Consider the following 23,311-nt stretch of genomic DNA (forward strand, 5'->3'; position numbering starts at 1 on the left):
TACACGTAAACATTAAATACGAGCCTCGATCGGCTCTCAGTTATCCTGTGAATCGGCTCAAAGAGCCGATCCACCCATGATCCGGACAAGGTGTCCGAATATATGGTGGTCCTGCTTGATCAAGAAATAGCTAATGAGATCTACGAAGATTTAGGGTTTTCACCGCATAATCGGATCGTCCTACTCCAGGTTGGGCCTCGCGGCCACGCACGGTGATCGTAAGCCGATCCTAAACAAGGCCTAAAAACCAACACGAGGTTGATCCCCGGAACATCCTGTTTAGGGCCAACGAACGACACCCTACGTGCCGCTGGATCCTCCCCCTTTGTAAGGCCTAACTATTGCGTGATATTAAACTAATCCTTGTAGAACAAGGAGCAATCGTAACGGATCAGATCTACTAAATAATGATCAAGCGGGTGCCGCCCCTACACCTAAGACAGGTGTAAGGGCGGCTAGATATGCAAGGGTTGCACTACGACAAGCATATGATACGAAGAACAATGCTAACCCTAACATATCTATGATAACTACGTTGCTCGCCATCAAAAAGGCTTCGAGATCGAGCAACGCATGAACAACATGAAGCTTAGGCTGCCTAGATCGCAAGATGCGATCTAGGCAGCATGTTGCTTACCGGTAGAAACCCTCGAGACGAAGGAGTTGGCGATGCGCCGAGATTGATTTGGTTGGTTGAACGTTGGTTGTTGTTTATTCCATAAACCCTAGATACATATTTATAGTCCAGGGACTTTCTAATGTGGGTCGTGCACCAAACCGTGCACGAGTAAGATTCTAACTTCTAAACTAAAATGTGATCTAATATGTTACAGATACACGGGCAATTAAGCCCAACTTGGTATAAAAGGCCGATTCACGTATTTCTTCCATGTATATTCTTCAAGTCCATCTTGATCGCGGCCCACCTGTGACTCGGTCAAATTCTGTTGATAACACATGCCCCCTGGTTTTGGAAATGACATTTCCAAAATCATTATGCTCTTCTTTCGTCGGGTCATGTCGTGGCAGAGCAGAAAACCGCCGCAGAATCCTCATCATGATGCCTTGCCCTCTCCACTCCTCCGCGTGGCCGTAAAACTTTCCTGTTGGGCAACATCTCCTCGGAAACTGCTGTGGCATTGAATTTCCCTCATATCCCTTTTATTTAACCGTGCTCAACAGCTTGCGCCTCCTTCGTCCTCATCGCCCTAGCACCAAAAAACCCTCTCGTGCCACCATGTCTTCTTCCTCCTCCTCCGAGCTTTCCTACGGGTCCGACTCCTCCCGCGAGACGCCGCCGGAAATCCGTGCCCCAGAAGAATGGGACGAGGAGAGCCACGCCTCCTCCATTTGGTCCGAGGACGACAAGTCCTTGACCAGCGGGGATGAAGATCTCCAGTTCCTCGCCGACGGAGAACTGGAGTCGGAAAGCGAGGACGACCGGTTCCCCTGGGACGGCTGCCCCACCTCTGAAGAAGAGGAAGAGGAAGACGACGACGACGACGACTCCCTCGAGGGCTACCCGCCGGCGAAACGCCTCCGCATGTGGTGGGACGACGACAGCAGCGACGATGAAGACGGGGATGAAGCTCCCGTAGAGGGCTACGGGAGTAGCGACGAGGAACCCATCGGCAGCAGTGCCGATGAGAGTTCTGAGGATGACGACGAGGGCAGTGATGGCCCGTAGATTAGGATCTACTAGTATAGGCCTAGCAGTAGTAGATTGGTCAGTAGACCCTTCTTTTGTTCTTCCTTCTTTGCGCAATCGGCTCTTCATTGTAAGAAATCCCAATATTACTGAAGAATTTCCCTTAACTTGATTTCGCCGACTTCTTTCATGCTGATTTTGTCGACTGTTGGCCTAATCCATGCTTAATGACTGATGGCAACGCATCAGTTTCTCACGATAATTTGCGAGACAGGCCAATTCAGCCATCCCTCCAAGCTAGCCAGCTCTACCGATGACGATGGCACAGCCGATCTTAGTAGGCTGGCGACTTGATCTTGAGCAGGCGTCTTTTAAAAGAGACCTGGAACTGTCTGAGATGCTCGAACTGATGACTCCGTAACAGAACACCACTCTCCAGACCAGTTGTGTTGTAGGGCTAGCCGATTCCGACCAAATCGGCTCCCCAGAGCAAAGATCTTTAGGGCGAGCTGCCCCCCGAGCCTTAATCAAGGCGAATCAGCCACATGTGCCGCCATTAGCCTCAAATCATGACGTAGCCAGTCGATTTTAACAACATCGGCTCCCCAAGGCAGAGAACCTTCAGGGTGAGCTGCCCCCCGAGCTTCTTCAATCTACTTCTTGCGCCTTGCAGGCCATATTGGCTCCTTTCCTTTGGTGTCTCTGAGGCAACCCACCCTTGGCCTGATCTGCACATCCAGGCTGCTCTTGGCATTGAAGAGAGGATCCGAGCCCCTAAACCACTCCATTGAGGAGTTCTTCCATCATAGGCTCCCTTCGTGCTCCATTGACCCTCTGATCGTAACAGTTATTCCTCTTGAGTCGATGGCCATGCATCGGCTTTCACATCCTTAAGTCGATGTCTGCTGCATCGGCTGTACTCAAAAATTTTCGAATTTTAGAATTTTTACGGCCGACTTGTGCATCGGCCCCCATACTTCAACACCCATCACCAAAAGATGAGATACTTCTACTGCATACCCTCGTGTTTTATCCACCTGGGTGCCCCCCGAGCCGATTCTGTCAAGAGAATTGATGGTATCGGCTCTGTTGGATAACATGTTGAACCCAAGCAGAATGGATGGTGAGGATAATTTTGGCCGATTGCTGGAATCGGCCTCCCGTTGCTTGCTCGGTGAAGGTTTTGTGATGTCCCTTCATAAATTTTTTGGGGCCGATCACAAGGATCAGCCTCGCCACGTTTGCTTATTGACGTGCTCTTGCTACTCGTTCAGGCCGGTAGATAAAACCAGCCCAATCTCTGACTTTATCATGTTGGTGCGCTTGCTGTCGTCCACCTTGAGTGCATCATATAATCGTGGAGCACTAAGCTTCGTCGGAAGAACGAGCACCACGTTTGTGCCAGCCGATGTTTCATCATTGGCTTTCCTTTGCTTGGGGCGCCACTCCATTTTCCGTGGACGACCCTCTTCATCCAGGGTTCGCTGAACCTTCGCAGCCAGATCAGGCCTTGCCTTCCTTAATGTATGCAAGTATAACCTCTCGGCTTCTTCCAGGCCGCGCAATCGCTGAACCCTGCGTTTCTGGGAACGGCTGAGTCCATCAGGGCACCACCTTGGCCGGTGGTACCTGTCTTCTTCTTCTCCCTCGTCTTCTGAATCTTCGAGATCCTTCAACCGAGGGGACTCAGCTCGTTTGCTCTGTGGCGGGAGAGGCCCTAGGCGCTTGAATACGGACACGTTGGCTGCCTCCTTCTTCTTCCGGTTGCATTCTGGGCAATTGCCGATTGTTGGCAATCGGCTCATTCCTGAATCCCAGCAGTGTCTGAAGAAGGGACAGTCCCAGTGCCTATCCTTGTCGACTCGCTCCCCCAGCTTTTCCTTGGCACGGCGCTCGTGCTCCTCCTCATCATGATCATGCCGACGACGTCTCCCGTCGTCCCTAGCCGTACGATCTTCTTCATCATCGCCGTCGCATCGCCGGCGTTGGTCATACTGACTCACATACTTGTTGAGGAGGTGATCAGAGAGAGGTCGTTGATACCTTATGTTTTTCACCTCTCCCTCTGTGACGTAGCGCTTTCCGTCTTGGCGGAGCCGATCGCGTGGAGCGGCTTCCTCTGTATCTTTGCTATGAGAGCAGCTGCCCTCATCTCCATCCTTGCCAGCGTGGTGTCCAAGATCTACCATATTGATTTTGCACGAGAAATCCGGCTGGCACCCTCCGTGGTAAGCATACTCCACCATGTTTACGGCGGGGAAGGGGTGTGTGTCGACCTTCATGGCGTACTGGTTGAAAATTAACCGTCCGTTTTCTATCGCCATTTGGATATGCTGCCGCCACACCCTGCAGTCGTTGGTGGTGTGGGTGAACGTGTTATGCCACTTGCAGTATGGCTTTCCGTTCAGCTCTTGCACCGTGGGGAACTTGTGGCCTTCGGGTACCTTTATATGCTTCTCCGTGAGTAAGAGATCAAAAATCTGCTCCGTCTTGGTCACTGATGCGCGTGGTTGACGTATTGTCTTTTCGTTCGACACGCGTCCGTTGGGAACCCCAAGAGGAAGGTGTGATGCGCACAGCGGCAAGTTTCCCTCAGTAAGAAACCAAGGTTTAATCGGACAAGTAGGAGTCAAGAAGCACGTTGAAGGTTGATGGCGGCGAGATGTAGTGCGGCGCAACACCAGGGATTCCGGCGCCAACGTGGAACCTGCACAACACAACCAAAGTACTTTGCCCCAACGAAACAGTGAGGTTGTCAATCTCACCGGCTTGCTGTAACAAAGGATTAACCGTATTGTGTGGAAGATGATTGTTTGCAGAGAAAACAGTAAAACAAGTATTGCAGCAGATTTGTATTTAAGTAAAGAGAATTGGACCGGGGTCCACAGTTCACTAGAGGTGTCTCTCCCATAAGACGAACAGCATGTTGGGTGAACAAATTACAGTTGGGCAATTGACAAATAAAGAGAGCATGACAATGCACATACATATCATGATGAGTATAGTGAGATTTAATTGGGCATTACGACAAAGTACATAGACCGCCATCCAACCGCATCTATGCCTAAAAAGTCCACCTTCGAGGTTATCATCCGAACCCCTCCAGCATTAAGTTGCAAGCAACGGACAATTGCATTAAGTATGGTGCGTAATGTAATCAACAACTACATCCTTAGACATAGCATCAATGTTTTATCCCTAGTGGCAACAGCACAACACAACCTTAGAACTTTCCGTCACTGTCCCGGTGTCAATGCGGCATGAACCCACTATCGAGCATAAGTACTCCCTCTTGGAGTTACAAGCATCTACTTGGCCGGAGCATCTACTAGTAACGGAGAGCATGCAAGATCATAAACAACACATAAGCATAACTTTGATAATCAACATAACAAGTATTCTCTATTCATCGGATCCCAACAAACGCAACATATAGAATTACGGATAGATGATCTTGATCATGATAGGCAGCTCACAAGATCCGACAATGATAGCACAATGGGGAGAAGACAACCATCTAGCTACTGCTATGGACCCATAGTCCAGGGGTAGACTACTCACACATCACACCGGAGGCGACCATGGCGGCGTAGAGTCCTCCGGGAGATGATTCCCCTCTCCGGCAGGGGGCCGGAGGCGATCTCCTGGATCCCCCGAGATGGGATCGGCGGCGACGGCGTCTCTGGAAGGTTTTCCGTATCGTGGCTCTCGGTACTGGGGGTTTCGTCACGGAGGCTTTAAGTAGGCGGAAGGGCAAGTCAAGAGGCGGCACGGGGGCCCACACCATAGGCCGGCGCGGCCGGGGGTGGGGCCGCGCCGCCCTAGGGTTTGGCCACCCCGTGGCCCCTCTTCGTCTCGTCTTCGGACTTCCGGAAGCTTCGTGGAAAAATAGGCCCCTGGGCTTTGATTTCGTCCAATTCCGAGAATATTTCCTTACTAGGATTTCGAAACCAAAAACAAGCAGAAAACAAAGAATCGGCACTTCGGCATCTTGTTAATAGGTTAGTTCCGTAAAATGCACGAATATGACATAAAGTGTGCATAAAACATGTAGATAACATCAATAATGTGGCATGGAACATAAGAAATTATCGATACGTCGGAGACGTATCAGCATCCCCAAGCTTAGTTCTGCTCGTCCCGAGCAGGTAAAACGATAACACAGATAATTTCTGAAGTGACATGCCATCATAATCTTGATCATACTATTTGTAAAGCATATGTAGTGAATGCAGCGATCAAAACAATGTGTATGACATGAGTAAACAAGTGAATCATAAAGCAAAGACTTTTCATGAATAGCACTTCAAGACAAGCATCAATAAGTCTTGCATAAGAGTTAACTCATAAAGCAATAATTCAAAGTAAAGGTATTGAAGCAACACAAAAGAAGATTAAGTTTCAGCGGTTGCTTTCAACTTGTAACATGTATATCTCATGGATATTGTCAACATAGAGTAATATAATAAGTGCAATAAGCAAGTATGTAGGAATCAATGCACAGTTCACACAAGTGTTTGCTTCTTGAGGTGGATAGAAATAGGTGAACTGACTCAACATTGAAAGTAAAAGAATGGTCCTCATAGAGGAAAAGCATCGATTGCTATATTTGTGCTAGAGCTTTGATTTTGAAAACATGAAACAATTTTGTCAACGGTAGTAATAAAGCATATGCATCATGTAAATTATATCTTATAAGTTGCAAGCCTCATGCATAGTGTACCAATAGTGCCCGCACCTTGTCCTAATTAGCTTGGACTACCTGGATTATCACCGCAATACATATGCTTTAACCAAGTTTCACAAAGGGGTACCTCTATGCCGCTCGTACAAAGGTCTAAGGAGAAAGCTCGCATTTGGATTTCTCGCTTTTGATTATTCTCAACTTAGACATCCATACCGGGACAACATAGACAACGGATAATGGACTCCTCTTTTAATGCTTTAAGCATTTGACAACAATTAATTCTTTTCTCATTAGAGACTTGAGGATATTTGTCCAAAACTGAAACTTCCACCATGGATCATGGCTTTAGTTAGCGGCCCAATGTTCTTCTCTCACAATATGCATGCTCAAACCATTCAACTCGGTGTAGATCGCCCTTACTTCAGTACAAGACGAACATGCATAGCAACTCACATGAAATTCAACAATGAGTTGATGGCGTTCCCCAGTGAACATGGTTATCGCACAACAAGCAACTTAATAAGAGATAAAGTGCATAATTACATATTCAATACCACAATAGTTTTTAAGCTATTTGTCCCATGAGCTATATATTGCAAAGGTGAATGATGGAATTTTAACGGTAGCACTCAAGCAATTTACTTTGGAATGGCGGAAAAATACCATGTAGTATAGGTAGGTATGGTGGACACAAATGGCATAGTGGTTGGCTCAAGTATTTTGGATGCATGAGAAGTATTCCCTCTCGATACAAGGTTTAGGCTAGCAAGGCTTATTTGAAACAAACACAAGGATGAACCGGTGCAGCAAAACTCACATAAAAGACATATTGAAAACATTATAAGACTCTACACCGTCTTCCTTGTTGTTCAAACTCAATACTAGAAATTATCTAGACCTTAGAGAAACCAAATATGCAAACCAAATTTTAGCATGCTCTATGTATTTCTTCATTAATGGGTGCAAAGCATATGATGCAAGAGCTTAAACATGAGCACAACAATTGCCAAGTATCACATTACCCAAGACATTTATAGCAATTACTACATGTATCATTTTCCAATTCCAACCATATAACAATTTAACGAAGGAGAAACTTCGCCATGAATACTATGAGTAGAAACCAAGGACATACTTGTCCATATGCTACAGCGGAGCGTGTATCTCTCCCATAAAGTGAATGCTAGGATCCATTTTATTCAAACAAAACAAAAAACAAAAACAAACCGACGCTCCAAGAAAAAGCACATAAGATGTGATGGAATAAAAATATAGTTTCAGGGAGGAACCCGATAATGTTGTCGATGAAGAAGGGGATGCCTTGGGCATCCCCAAGCTTAGACGCTTGAGTCTTCTTGATATATGCAGGGGTGAACCACCGGGTGCATCCCCAAGCTTAGAGCTTTCACTCTCCTTAATCATGTTGCATCATACTCCTCTCTTGATCCTTGAAAACTTCCTCCACACCAAACTCGAAACAACTCATTAGAGGGTTAGTGCACAATATAAATTGACATATTCAGAGGTGACACAATCATTCTTAACACTTATGGACATTGCATAAGGCTACTGGACATTAGTGGATCAAAGAAATTCATCCAACATAGCGAAAGAGGCAATGCGAAATAAAAGGCAGAATCTGTCAAAACAGAACAGTTCGTATTGACGAATTTTAAAATGGCACCAGACTTGCTCAAATGAAAATGCTCAAATTGAATGAAAGTTGCGTACATATCTGAGGATCACTCACGTAAATTGGCATAATTTTCTGAGCTACCTACAGGGAGATAGACCCAGATTCGTGACAGCAAAGAAATCTGGAACTGCGCAGTAATCCAAATCTAGTACTTACTTTTCTATCAACGGCTTAACTTGGCACAACAAAACACAAAACTAAGATAAGGAGAGGTTGCTACAGTAGTAAACAACTTCCAAGACACAAAATAAAAACAAAGTACTGTAGGTAAAAACATGGGTTGTCTCCCATAAGCGCTTTTCTTTAACGCCTTTCAGCTAGGCGCAGAAAGTGTGTATCAAGTATTATCGAAGGGTGGAGCATCAACATCATAATTTGTTCTAATAGTAGAATCATAAGGTACCTTTATTCTCTTTCTAGGGAAGTGTTCCATACCTTTCTTGAGAGGAAATTGATATTTTATATTACCTTCCCTCATATCAATAATAGCACCAACAGTTCGAAGAAAAGGTCTTCCCAATATAATGGGACAAGATGCATTGCATTCAATATCCAAGACAACAAAATCAACGGGAACAAGATTATTGTTAACGGTAATGCGAACATTATCAACTTTACCCAAAGGTTTCTTTGTAGAATGATCAGCAAGATTAACATCCAAATAACAATTTTTCAGCGGTGGCAAGTCAAGCATATTATAAATTTTCTTAGGCATAACAGAAATACTTGCACCAAGATCACATAAAGCATTACAATCAAAATCTTTAACCTTCATCTTAATGATGGGCTCCCAACCATCCTCTAGCTTTTTAGGAATAGAGGCTTCGCGCTCTAGTTTCTCTTCTCTAGCTTTTATGAGAGCATTTGTAATATGATGCGTGAAAGCCAAATTTATAGCACTAGCATTAGGACTTTTAGCAAGTTTTTGCAAGAACTTTATAACTTCAGAGATATGGCAATCATCAAAATTCAAACCATTATAATCTAAAGCAATGGGATCATCATCCCCAATGTTGGAAAAAATTTCAGCGGCTTTATCACGAGCAGTTTCAGCAGTTTTAGCGAGTTTCAGTGCAGTTTTTCGCGCTTTGCATTAGAAGTGGAAACATTGCTAACACCAATTCTTTTATTAGTATGAGTAGGAGGTGCAGCAACATGTGTAGCATTAGCATTACTAGTGGTGGTAATAGTCCAAACTTTAGCTATATTCTTCTCTTTAGCTAGTTTTTCATTTTCTTCTCTATCCCACCTAGCACGCGAGTTCAGCCATTAATCTTATATTCTCATTAATTCTAACTTGAATGGCATTTGCTGTAGTAGTAATTTTATCATCTAAATCCTCAGGTTTAGCAGCCATTTTATTAATTAAAGAAGATTGTGATGCAGACATGTATGAGATTCGGGTTTCAGCACTAGCAAGTTTAGTTTGCAACCCCGAGATTTCCCTATTCAGATTTTCAAGTTGATTTCCTATATTCTTCAACAAGGTAGATTGCTCATTCATAACAAGATTCAGTAAAGCAGGTTTAACTTCAAAGAATTCTGCTGTAGTAGCAGGTGGAGCAATATGTGTGCATAAGAAATCATTATTATTTGTGGTTGTGAAGTCACACAACTTAGTATTTTCAGCGTTGGCCATTTTAGCAACAGTAAATAAAGCAAACTAGATAAAGTAAATGCAAGTAAACTAATTTTTTTGTGTTTTCAATATAGCAAACAAAATAGCAAATAAAGTAAAACTAGCAACTAATTTTTTTGTATTTTGATTTAGTGCAGCAAACAAAGTAGTAAATAAAACTAAGCAAGACAAAAACAAAGTAAAGAGATTGAGAAGTGGAGACTCCCCTTGCAGCGTGTCTTGATCTCCCCGGCAACGGCGCCAGAAATTTGCTTGATGCGCGTGGTTGACGTATTGTCTTTTCGTTCGACACGCGTCCGTTGGGAACCCCAAGAGGAAGGTGTGATGCGCACAGCGGCAAGTTTCCCTCCGTAAGAAACCAAGGTTTAATCGGACCAGTAGGAGTCAAGAAGCACGTTGAAGGTTGATGGCGGCGAGATGTAGTGCGGCGCAACACCAGGGATTACAGCGCCAACGTGGAACCTGCACAACACAACCAAAGTACTTTGCCCCAACGAAACAGTGAGGTTGTCAATCTCACCGGCTTGCTGTAACAAAGGATTAACCGTATTGTGTGGAAGATGATTGTTTGCAGAGAAAACAGTAAAACAAGTATTGCAGTAGATTTGTATTTCAGTAAAGAGAATTGGACCGGGGTCCACAGTTCACTAGAGGTGTCTCTCCCATAAGACGAACGAGCATGTTGGGTGAACAAATTACAGTTGGGCAATTGACAAATAAAGAGAGAATGACAATGCACATACATATCATGATGAGTATAGTGAGATTTAATTGGGCATTACGACAAAGTACATAGACCGCCATCCAAGCGCATCTATGCCTAAAAAGTCCACCTTCGAGTTATCATCCGAACCCCCTCCGAGTATTAAGTTGCAAGCAACGAGACAATTGCATTAAGTATGGTGCGTAATGTAATCAACAACTACATCCTTAGACATAGCATCAATGTTTTATCCCTAGTGGCAACAGCACAACACAACCTTAGAACTTTACGTCACTGTCCCAGGTGTCAATGCGAGGCATGAACCCACTATCGAGCATAAGTACTCCCTCTTGGAGTTACAAGCATCTACTTGGCCAGAGCATCTACTAGTAACGGAGAGCATGCAAGATCATAAACAACACATAAGCATAACTTTGATAATCAACATAACAAGTATTCTCTATTCATCGGATCCCAACAAACGCAACATATAGAATTACGAGATAGATGATCTTGATCATGATAGGCAGCTCACAAGATCCGACAATGATAGTACAATGGGGAGAAGACAACCATCTAGCTACTTGCTATGGACCCATAGTCCGGGGGTAGACTACTCACACATCACACCGGAGGCGACCATGGCGGCGTAGAGTCCTCCGGGAGATGATTCCCCTCTCCGGCGGGGTGCCGGAGGCGATCTCCTGGATCCCCGAGATGGGATCGGCGGCGACGAGCGTCTGCGGAAGGTTTTCCGTATCGTGGCTCTCGGTGCGGGGGTTTCGTCACGGAGGCTTTAAGTAGGCGGAAGGGCAAGTCAAGAGGCGGCACGGGGGGCCCACACCATAGGCCGGCGCGGCCGAGGGTGGGGCCGCGCCGCCCTAGGGTTTGGCCACCCCGTGGCCCCTCTTCGTCTCGTCTTCGGACTTCCGGAAGCTTCGTGGAAAAATAGTCCCACTGGGCTTTGATTTCGTCCAATTCCGAGAATATTTCCTTACTAGGATTTCGAAACCAAAAACAGCGAGAAAACGACAAGCGGCACTTCGGCATCTTGTTAATAGGTTAGTTCCAGAAAATGCACGAATATGACATAAAGTGTGCATAAAACATGTAGATAACATCAATAATGTGGCATGGAACATAAGAAATTATCGATACGTCGGAGACGTATCAGTCACGTCGAAGTCGAACCCTTTTGGAGGGCCTTGTGGCTTCACCCATTTGCAGGTCACGGGGCCTGTCGCTCGAGTCCATTCAGCCACTGCTACCTCCCGATCTCCCGCAGCACCTTCATCCTCGTCACGCCTCAACCGGGGTCACCACACGCTTGAATTTGTCTCGGTAAACATCCGGGTGGCGATGCTCATATGCTGACAGCCTACGCACCATGTGCGCCAATGAAGGGTAGTCCGCTTAGGAGGCCACGTCCTAATCGATGATGAGAGACCCACCACCGCCAATTCGACTGCTTCTTTTTCACTTATATGAGCCGAAAAGCATCGGTTCCTAATGGTCCTGAAGCGGCTGGACGTATTACGACACTTGTTTCCCAGCGCTACGTCGTACTTGCGCTAGATCGGCAATACCAACATCGGAAGCCTCCGAGTGATACTGCTCATGGAACTGCTCTTCCAAGCTGCTTCCAAGTCCGGATGGAGTTCGGTGGCAGCGATGTGTACCACCCGAAGCCGATCCTGTGAGGGACTGTGCGAAGAACCTCACGCGCAACTCGTCTGATGCTGAGATCGTGCCCAGCTGTGCCAAATACCGGCTCACATGCTCGATGGAGCTGGAACCATCTGATCCACTAAACTTCGTGAAGTCCGGGAGCCGATATTTGGGTGGTAGCGGGATCAGTTCGTAGTCGTTGGGGTACGGCTTGGTGTAGCCGAACGTCTTCCTTTTCGGCATCATGCCGAACTGATCTTTCAAGATTGCACAAATCTGATCCGCTGTGATGGCTGAAGGTGTCGAACCCTGAAGATTCGCCGGGGTGGCATACTTAACCAGCCATGCTTGCTTTTCCGGTTCTAAGCCAAGCTGCGGGAGGCTGGGCTTTGGAGGTTTGTCGGAGTGGCGTACTTAGCTAGCCACGATTGCTTCTCGGGATCAGCTCTCGACGTTCCTCCTGCCGTTCCGGAGGCCCCCGATATTGCAGCCTGGTTCGAGAGTGCCCGGGCGTTGCGGTCCGGTACGTATGCGCACGCGTATCCGTGCGGGATCTCCTTGGGTGCCTCGGGTAGGAATTGGTAGTCACTAGGATCACCACCAATCTTGTAGACGACGTATGCCGATGAGTTCGGCAGTTCCGGTGCTGCCCATGCGAGCAGGCTGGGGCTGGAGTGGCATCTCTCCTTTGAAAGTCCCCAGAGCTGGTCCCGACGGAGAATACCGGTGGCTCATGATTTCCTGGACCACGCGCGGAGCGACACGCTCCAAAGTGTTCACCAGGCTCTCGGAGTGGCGGTGCGGCGAATGAGCCACCATGTAGTTGATTTCCTGCCGCGGCGACCTGGTGCGTTCTTCGACGGGCGGAAAGGTCCACTCCATCGAGTGCGCCTTCAGGTGTGAAACCCTTCCACCTGACGCCATGGGAGCGGGTTCGGTGGAAAGAGCCGACGAGTTCGGCTTCGAGGACCGCCTTGATTTCGTCATGTTTCTTCTTGAGCTCATCAGGCATATCCTCGTACTTGACCGGAGTGTCTTCCGCCATCTCGGATGTAGATGGCGATGCGGTGGATGTCGAAGGTCGGTCCCACCGGGCGTGCCAGAATGTGTTGATGGTCAGAAACCCACTGGCGGGCAGAGACGGTCAACACGGTAGAGCCGGGAACAACTAGGGCTGCGGCTGGCCCCAGTCCCTCAGAGCGACGGCCCGCAAAGCCTCCTGGTCGCACGTCCGATGTTTATCACAAGGGTGTGCCACCTGACCTATACCTGGTCAGGAAGGTGTGGATGATGCCTCGCTTAGTTTCCTGCATGGCATACACGTAAACATTAAATACGAGCCTCGATCGGCTCTCAGGTTATCCCGTGAATCGGCTCAAAGAGCCGATCCACCCATGATCCGGACAAGGTGTCCGAATATATGGTGGTCCTGCTTGATCAAGAAATAGCTAATGAGATCTACGACGATTTAGGGTTTTCACCGCATAATCGGATCGTCCTACTCCAGAGTTGGGCCTCGCGGCCACGCACGGTGATCGTAAGCCGATCCTAAACAAGGCCTAAAAACCAACACGAGGTTGATCCCCGGAACATCCTGTTTAGGGCCAACGAACGACACCCTACGTGCCGCTGGATCCTCCCCCCCTTTGTAAGGCCTAACTATTGCAGATATTAAACTAATCCTTGTAGAACAAGGAGCAATCGTAACGGATCAGATCTACTAAATAATGATCAAGCGGGGTGCCGCCCCTACACCTAAGACAGGTGTAAGGGCGGCTAGATATGCAAGGGTTGCACTACGACAGCATATGATACGAAGAACAATGCTAACCCTAACATATCTATGATAACTACGTTGCTCGCCATCAAAAAGGCTTCGATACGAGCAACGCATGAACAACATGAAGCTTGTGCTGCCTAGATCGCAAGATGCGATCTAGGCAGCATGTTGCTTACCGGTAGAAACCCTCGAGACGAAGGAGTTGGCGATGCGCCGAGATTGATTTGGTTGGTTGAACGTTGGTTGTTGTTTATTCCATAAACCCTAGATACATATTTATAGTCCAGGGGACTTTCTAATGTGGGTCGTGCACCAAACCGTGCACGAGTAAGATTCTAACTTCTAAACTAAAATGCGATCTAATATGTTACAGATACACGGGCAATTAAGCCCAACTTGGTATAAAAGGCCGATTCACGTATTTCTTCCATGTATATTCTTCAAGTCCATCTTGATCGCGGCCCACCTGTGACTCGGTCAAATTCTGGTGATAACACACATATAGTATGTCGGTGATTTGGATGTGTTAATATCTATATCTATCGGGCTTCCCATGTTGTTGGTTTCATGGAAGAGTTCCGGGCGAATGCCTAATACTGACTTGTCGATGCTGGCATTGGCGGTGTACTTATGTAGGTTTCCTCCTTGGAGGGGCTTGTAGTGGATTCGCTTCTACACCCTCGTGGGGTTTGGGCTCTTCGAGAGAAATCCCTAGTTCCGGGTTCCCAGGCAGACGACAACGGTGGACATCACTACCTTCTTGGAGGCATCATCTTGGATGACTTTCATTCACTTGTCCACACGTGCTTCTCCACTCGTCGAGTTTGTGGATGTCGGGGTAGCGACCCAGAGTGGATTATGTTTGAGCGTCGAGGCGGCGGCCTTGTAAACCATGGGGGACAACAACTTCATGGGGTGGAGCTGTTGCTGGCTATGGCTTGAGCGACACTTTTGTGTCGCTACTGCGTCAAGGTTGTCGGTTTGGTGACACGTCCTAACGGGGGATACATGTAGTATGTCAACTCGGCGGCCTACGATGTGGTGCGATGGCCGTGATATACGGGGAAGACTAGGTCGTCTGTCACTGCATGCATATCGAGAGCAAGTGGTGGTATGTAGGTGTGCCTGGCCCGGTAGGCGGTATCGGTGGATCGCGTAAGACACATCGGAGGGATGGAAGTTGGGGCAGTGGTTCTGAGAGTTCCGCCACAGTGAGGGTGTGTGACCTAGCATCGTGAGGGTGACGAGGCTGTTGTCGGTGTTGGTCAATGGTGTGTCAAGTGTTGTCTTCGGCGCATGGTCTTGTGGATCGTCAGCCTATTCACCTATGCAGGACCACCCTTGGTATGCTCCTCCCAGATCAGTCGCGATGCTTCCTCTCCGGCAGCAATGGGAGTCCCGATAGTTCTGTAGAGTGTGTCACGGGTTGTTTCATGTTTGTGTGGTTGACGCCTTTGGTGGAGAGTTGTTATGTTCTAGATTCTTCAGTGGGCATGGCTCCATGGTGTTCCTATTTATATGGACGTGGTACTTGTTGTATGGTTTTCGTTCTATTTTTCGCTAATTAATTGGATTGGCCTATATCCATTGCACGGTGTGGCACACCACATACTCCAAACAACTTCGTAGTGTAAGTAGACCATCATCCACACGGCCACATTGGCATCTTCGCCATCCTTCATTTTCGATTATTGAGAAAGTTCTTAGAATAAATAATCTTCCTTTTTCGAATGAACATTATCAGTCTGTTTATTGATGCACGTAGAAATGGCAAAGGCCATCAATTGCCTTATCCTAGGTCTGCAAGTGTTTCTAGTGCTCCTTGGAGCTAATTTTCTCGGATGTTTGAGGACATGCAACTGTTTATGTTGGTTGTTATAAGTACTGTGTGAGTTTTATCGATGATTTTAGGAAGTTCACATGGATCTATTTGCGTAAAAAAAGTTTGATGATTTTTCATAAATTTCGTGATTTTCAATAAAATGTTGAGCATCTATATATTTGACAGAACAATTCTTGGTATCCAATTCGATTAGGGTTGTAAATTTCACAAATTAAGCCCCTTCTTTGCACATGTTGGAATATCTTAATATGTGTCTTATCCCCATGCTCACCAATAGAACGATTATGTGAAACGCAAACATCGTCATATTATGGAGGTTGGCCTTTGTATTTTAGCACATGTGTTATGCCTCTTAAGTTTGGGGATGAAGCTTTCCTATATCTTATTAATAGTCTTCCTAGCAAAGTAATTACAAATCACACACCCACCAAAAATTTGTGCAAAACTCCACCAAATTATTCTTTTCTTCACATTTTTGGATGTGCAGTTTGGCCAAACCTTAGCCCCTACAATCAAGAGAAACTTTAGTTCCGTTCCAAACGATGGCTTTCTTGGGCTATAGTGGTCTTCACAATGGTTAAAATCTGTCTTGACATTTCTATCGGTCATGTCTACGTTTCGCGGGATGTCATATTCGATGAATACATTTTCCCGTTTTCTCAACGTCATCCTAACGTCAGAGCATAAATTTACACTGAACTTCTTTTGTTGCTTTTGATTCTTCCTAATCCTTCCAAATCTGATCGGGAGAATGATTTGAGGCATGACCATATGTCTGTATCTCATAATTTTTCACTTGATGATAGTATGCAAGAGACTTGTGTTACAGATAATCTGGGGCCGATCCCGAGTAAGTGTTGATTCCTTGGACGCATCGGCGGGTGATCCCATCGTATCCTGCTTAGGATCTGGGTTGCCAGGCCATGCCGGCCCGCCTAAGCCCGTGTCTCTTTCCGGGAGAGCCAGCACGCGTACACCACGTGGAGCGTCCACAATCACATCCTCATCCGCAGTAAATTTATATCCCCGCGTCCTCGGATTGGACCTCATCTTCCGCAACACCACTAAGTGCAACGCCTGATCTCAAGAGATATGGGATAGACTCCGCTGCGTTACACACACACACACAAGGTCTCAAAGCGGTGTTTTTCGATGATAGTCATATTTCTTGGTGTAATTTTGGAAGTAGAACCTGAGCATTTGGAGGAAGCCCTCAAACATGACAAGTGGAAAGGGGCTATGGATGAACAAATCTTAGGCTTGCAAACCAATAGCACATGGCATCTTATTCCTCGATCACAGGGGCAACAATATCATTGACTAAGTGGTTATATAAGATCCCGAAGATACGGTGGCACAATTGGTTGATACAAAGCTCTTGTGGTGGAAAATGGATTTAAAATGAGATATGGTATTGTCTACAATGATACCTTCGGTCCAGTTGTAAAGCTGCAACTATTCAGTTAATTCTGTCTTTAGTTGTCTCTCGAAATTGGGATATGCCTGAGTTAGATGTGAATAATACATTTCTCCATGCTGTTATGGAAGAAGAGGTTTATATGATACAACCTTCTGGGTACGAAAATTCTCAGCATCTTTGCTATGTGTGTAAACTTGATAAAGCTCTCTATGGTCTTAAGCCGGCTCCATGTGCTTCGTATTATCGACTATACTATGAACGCCATACCCTCGGTTTCACTCCATACAAGACTGATACTTCTGCTTTTTTGTACCATAAAAATATGTTATTATATTGATTCTCATGCATATATGTTGATGACATTATTGTCACAATCTCTTTGATGGAGGCTGTTGATGTGGCGACTTAAAAAAACTACCACAATTTAAAAAATTATAAGAAAACTAACGGTTGTGTCTTTAATTGTTTCAAAAAACACTAATCGAAACATTTACGATGTTTGACGCTGTTTTTGACATGATGACCCCACTGTCTGGTTGATTAATTTCGTGGCCTTTGCGGCGGTGGCGGAGAGCGGAGGAAGGTAGTTTCCTGCCGTCCTTGCTAGGCGGTGAGGTTAGGGTCTTCTTGCCGTCCGCTTCCGGCTGCAAGATTTGTGTTGGCGGGGCAAGCGAGGTAGTGGCGCCGCCTCCGTCCGAAGATTTTGTCCCTTTGCTCTGTCCCTACTGCGGCAACGCTCACTGCGCCATCGGCGGTGAGCAGGAGGGTTTGTACATGAGTGTGGGCTGCAGAACAACCGCAGTGGCGCATCCTCGGTGGCAAGGGGACTGGAGCAGGAAGGAAGGTTGAAGGAGAGCGGACCCGACAGTTCTTATCCAATATGTTTTTTAGATAAAGGAGCATAGCCCTAACCTCTACATCAATAGATGCACACGGCTTTGCTTTATTAAACCATAGTACCAGTTCACCAAAAATCACCTATTACATTCACAGATGAACTAAGGTCGATACATGGATCAACCATAATAAAATGTGGCACGCAGAAAAGCTATGCATTTGCTATTCTATTAAGATGTCGACATCCAGTAGCGTGAAAAAAGAAGTCTTGAGCAACCACTAGCATCCGGTTGCATCCACTAACCATATCCTCCCGCTGCTCCGACGGGAGAAGGAAAATCCATTGTTGAATCGAATGAGCAGCTCGTCGGATAACCTGCAAAAAATTAGTTCAAGTTTGTTTGTTAAATATAATATCATTCCTACTACTCCAAATAGCCCACCAAAGAGCAGATACGCCAATATGAATCTTCTCTTTATCATTCTTTCCCACACCATTAAGCCATTTAACAAACATATTAGTAATATTAGATGGTGGAGGGATGTTATACATAAGATACATCACACGCTAAATAATTTTTGCAAAAGGGCAGCTAATGAACAGATGATTAACGGTTTCCGCAGAATCACAAAAACAACATTTTTAACATCCATTCCACTTCTGTTTAGCTAAGCTATCTTAGTTAGGAGCACCTTGTTACTGAGGAATCACATAATGTTTTTTGATTTTCAATGGGATCTTTAATTTCCATAGATACTTACGAAAGTAAATAGTGTACTCATTCATCAAATCAAGATACATAGAATTGACTGATAATAAACCCAAATCAGTAAATTTCTAAACAAACTTATCCGGATCTTATCCAATATGTTGGAGAGGGAACGGTGGATTCGGGGACTGCAGCGCTCAGGGACGTTCCACGGCCGACGTGCCACGAGGAGAAAGGTTCCGCTGCTGCGCGACCGGATACTCTATCGGTTCTTAAAGCTTGATTGTGATGAGGCACTTCAGCTCCACGGGCAAGCGGTTTCTTGTCTATGTTATCTGGCTGCCTCTTCGGCGACAAAGGACAACAGCGACGAACCGCGGTTGTTTCGACGCAGAGGATCCTGCAAGTTTGTTTCTTCCAGGGTTTCTGTGTTGTTGTTCTAGGATACCTGTCCCTCCAGGATGCTTCGGGTGTGTCATCGCGTGCAGTACCAGTTTTTGCTAGATGATATATCTAAGACCCAATTCATCAAATTATCTTAGTTAATTAGGTGCATATGATGAAATATAAACTTGTAGTAAGATGGTAAAATATGTGGCCCAGCAACGAAAATAGGTAAGTATTCCTCGCATTTTCTGCTCCAAAAGAATTCTGAACAGGAGAGCATGTTCGAGGTTTATGTCCTAATTTTGTAAGCAGAGATGAAACAGCTGCTTGTATAGCAAAATAATTAAACACTCAAACTAGAAGAATAATACTAGCAGTGGCTGTGCTACTTCAGGTTCAAACTCCGCCGAGTGGTCATGGTCTTGTAGGATTTTTTCCCTTCCTTTTGGAAAAAGATAGGCAAAGCCCCCTGGTTCCATCGATGAGCAGCCATAAGTCGCACTTTTTCATCATCCGAACAGACTAAACCTACATCGCTTCTTCAGACCTACTGCAAATCTCAGTGATGCATAAGATGGGATGCTGGCCTAAGCTATTACAAAACGTCTTCGTGGTGGAGTAACAGGAAGTGCATGCGTGGTGTTAGCTTCTCGCGAGGACTCCTTTTGCTGATGTCTCCTATTCTCAACCCAACCTCTCGGTGTTGTTCTTGCATTCTTTTCCTAACGGTTGGTGTAGGAGTTGCTGATCAGAATGATTCTTAAAGACTGGGGATAAGATAACACACCCATTATATATAGGCGGTGGCATATAAATTGTGAGTCAGGCGTATAGCCGATTAGCCGCTGGGGCATTTATCTCGGAACGATTTTGTGGTAGTAGTAGTACTTTTTTTTACTAAGATCATCATGTTAACTCAAGTTCAGTGAGTCACAGCGCAGTCTCGGTCGCTAGTCACTTGATTCTGGACGCCACCACTTGTTGTTCCTACACATCACGATGGATATTGTACATTTATAATATATTTTGGTGCATGAGACCTTAAATGGAGTTGATTGCAAGCACCATGTGAGACACCTAGGATCATTTATCGTTCCCTCAACAACAAAAAAAATAGAATCATTTATCCTAACCACATGCGCAACAGTCCAAGTGTGCATCAGCTCCTGCCATATACATTAATATACTGTGAAATAATTATCATCGGCCAATCGATTTGTGAAGCATGGATGTAGCCCGGCGACGAAAAATAGTAAGGTGCAGGTGATGTAAGCCGTCTCTAGAAATTTAGGGCTCCAGTGCAAGAATGGAGGCTCTAATTTTTTTCAACAAAATATCCGTGTAACTAATATAAATAAAGAATACTTTCATTGAGTTATAATTGTTTTTGCGAAAAACACCCCAAATCTATTAACCAATCACAGCAGTACAAAGGATCTCAAAGAAAACTGAAATTACAAACCAGACCCTGAACCACTCCTCTGTAACCGTCGACGCGGACCGGAGACACGCCGCTGCTCTGCCTCCGCCGCGCCTTCCCGGAGCCTGCAAGAACCTTGATTCATCCGGCAGCAACGATGCAGACCGGAAGTCGCCGATCTCGGTCTCTGCGTACCCGCACGACGACGAAGAAGAAGAGTGAAGCACCACCGTGAAGAAGTCGTTGTCTCCCTCTCCGAGCAGCGAGGAAGAAGATCCGGAGCACCTCCTGTACAGGCGACGGAAACCAGTGGCCAAGGCCACAAACTCCACGCTGCACCACCCCCAAAGCCTCCACAGCTTGACCAGGAGAAAGCAAGCTGCAACGAAGACGAGGTCGAGGGACAAAATCTCCAGGGATCGGTCGCCGCCGCCGCCACAACGAGCCGACCAAGAGCACACCCACTCACCGAATCGGCAGATCCGGGAGCCACAAACCTACACAGCCTCCCCGACGTCGCCGTGGAAACGGTGAAAGGAGGGGAAGGATTTATTTCACCGAAGCCACGCCATCGTCACTGTCTTCAACGACGCCGGTAGGAACACCACCCTAGACTACCTAGGACCTATAAACACGCACGACGAGGACCAGGGATCCCCTCCACCTCCCGGCGCCGAACGTCGGCCGGAGGAAGGGGGAGCGACGGATTCGCCGGCGAGACTCGACACGCTGGAGTCCCCTCCTTGTCCGCCTCTCTCTACTGTTCACTCATTGAGTTATAACTTACCGTGTATTATATCATATAATACTTAGAGATATATCAAAATAAGTTTCTCCAAGACATAACGAAATTAATCCTAATTTTAACAAATTTAAGACATCTATTTATGAATAGAGGTAATATATTAGTTACTACTAGTCGATGTTAAGAGTAACCCTGACATGTCCTAAACGTTCTAGATGTCAAACACACATCAAATGGGAAACGACACAAACCATCCAAGCCAAATGGAATGGAACTCAAATATATAAAGGCCGACGGCCTTTGCTGCTCCCTCGTTGCTTTGGTCACTATTCACGCGCATGAACAATGCAAGTGAACAGTGCATCGTTTTTCTTTTCTTTTTTGGATTTTAAAAAATTCCTCGTACTATTTTCAAAGAATTTGATGGTAATTTATCACAGTAGTTCGTCGGTTTTCGTAATAATTTATTGTGCTAACAATATTTGAAGACCTTGACAGTAGATCGCTGGTTGAAATTGTTAGCTTTTGTAATAATTTGCCGCGTTAACAATATAGTAGTTTTTTTGCAAGGCGGTAACTACCTATAATTTCCAAAATAATTTCTCGGTGCAGTCCATAAACGTCAACAACAATTTTCCGGTGTCAACTATGAAATAGATCGTTAATTACCTAATATTTAATTATTTGAGGATGCATATTTCAGCGACGATAAATTCTCAACGGTGCAACAATGTGGTAATTTCAACCTCAAGTTTAGTTTCGGCGGTAAATTTTTGCGAGACGGCAACTACCTATATTTTTCTAGAAAGCAATTTCTCAGTAGATATATTGAGCATTGCCGATGTCAACTATGAAACACACCACTAACTACCTACTATTAATTATTTATGGCCGCATATTTCTCCAGCGGTTATTTTGCAACGACGCACAAGGGTAGTAGTTTTTACACGAACCTTCAGTCTCAACCGTGGTTCTAGACAGTAATTATCGACCGATATTTCCTTAGTACTGCATAATTCTTGAACGGTGATTCAAAGAAAAACCCAACATCCGTCCCCTCTTTTACTAGGGAAAATAACGTTGTGTTCTTCTACGTTAACATTGAAAAACTATACTTACTTCACCATATGTCACATTTTCACCTGGATGACCTTCTTCTACGGTAACTTTAGAAAAAATACTACCATTTCCTTTTGTAGCAAGAAAACAAAAGCACTCCACCATCCGCCGCCTATTTCACCGGCACTTCTGCGGTACATCAGGAACCAGATATTGATTTATTTCTACAATATTTTAACCAACGATCTAGAAACAAAAGCACTCCACCATCCGCCGCCTATTTCACTAGCACTTCGCGGTACTTCAGCAACCCGGATATTGTATTATTTCTACAAAATTGTAACCAACGATCCTGATACCAAGGGCGCGGTCAAGTTTTAGATGTTTGTTCAGATGTTTTTGAAAAAAAATCCCGCACTCTTAAACCTATAAATCGTCGTTTTATAAAAAGAACGCCACACAGTAGAGCACGCCGCGCCGCGAACTTCCTAGTGGAACTCAAATGTGCATATAAACCGACAACACCAAAAAACATCCTGCACGGATCAAGAACGCCCAATGAGATTGAGAGCGCAACGGCCTCCATGTCAGGCTCACCTGCCGCCGCCATGTCCCAATCTCTGTAGCCGGGGAGCATCTCTCTGCCATGGATGAACGACCTCCGCAAACAGAAAGGCCCCCACCCGCCGTCGGCGCAATCGGTTGATCGACTAAAATCATGGATTGACCTTCGTTCGATCAGGTCTAGACTAGGGTCAGACTCGGGTACGGTTGGACTTCGGCTGATTAGGCCAGCGTTGCGGGAGACAGAGGCAAGGACGGCTCAACCTTGGGCCTGATATTGCGAAATGTTCACTGGGTATTTTTTTTGCGAAATGTTCACTGGGTGGCAGGGATTTGAGGGGCCTAGATGTAATGTACACTTGTAATAAGATGGTAAAACTATAAAAAACTATCCATTAAAATCCAACTGTCAAAGATGTGGTCGCTACCTGATCACAATAAAAATCCTGACGTTCCCTCTATATAATTTACAAAAACTAGTGGAGCATGAATGCAGCCCAATAAC

At 45.7% G+C, this 23,311-nt stretch overlaps 1 protein-coding gene across 1 annotated transcript in view; it reads right to left on the bottom strand.

Moving 5' to 3' along the window:
- LOC124673501 (alpha-1,2-galactosyltransferase gmh3-like) overlaps positions 1-22,852 on the bottom strand; it is a 61,809-nt gene extending 38,957 nt beyond the window's left edge. Inside the window, exons 1-2 of the mRNA XM_047209572.1 lie at positions 22,840-22,852; positions 20,481-20,563 (exon numbers count right to left, since the gene is read on the bottom strand). Coding sequence (XP_047065528.1) covers positions 20,481-20,563; positions 22,840-22,852 — 96 coding nt within the window. The remainder of the gene's footprint in view (positions 1-20,480; positions 20,564-22,839) is intronic.
- Positions 22,853-23,311: the final 459 nt, after the last annotated feature.

Source organism: Lolium rigidum, chromosome 7, assembly GCF_022539505.1.
Source record: "Lolium rigidum isolate FL_2022 chromosome 7, APGP_CSIRO_Lrig_0.1, whole genome shotgun sequence".
In the NCBI taxonomy this organism is placed as follows: Eukaryota; Viridiplantae; Streptophyta; class Magnoliopsida; order Poales; family Poaceae; genus Lolium; species Lolium rigidum.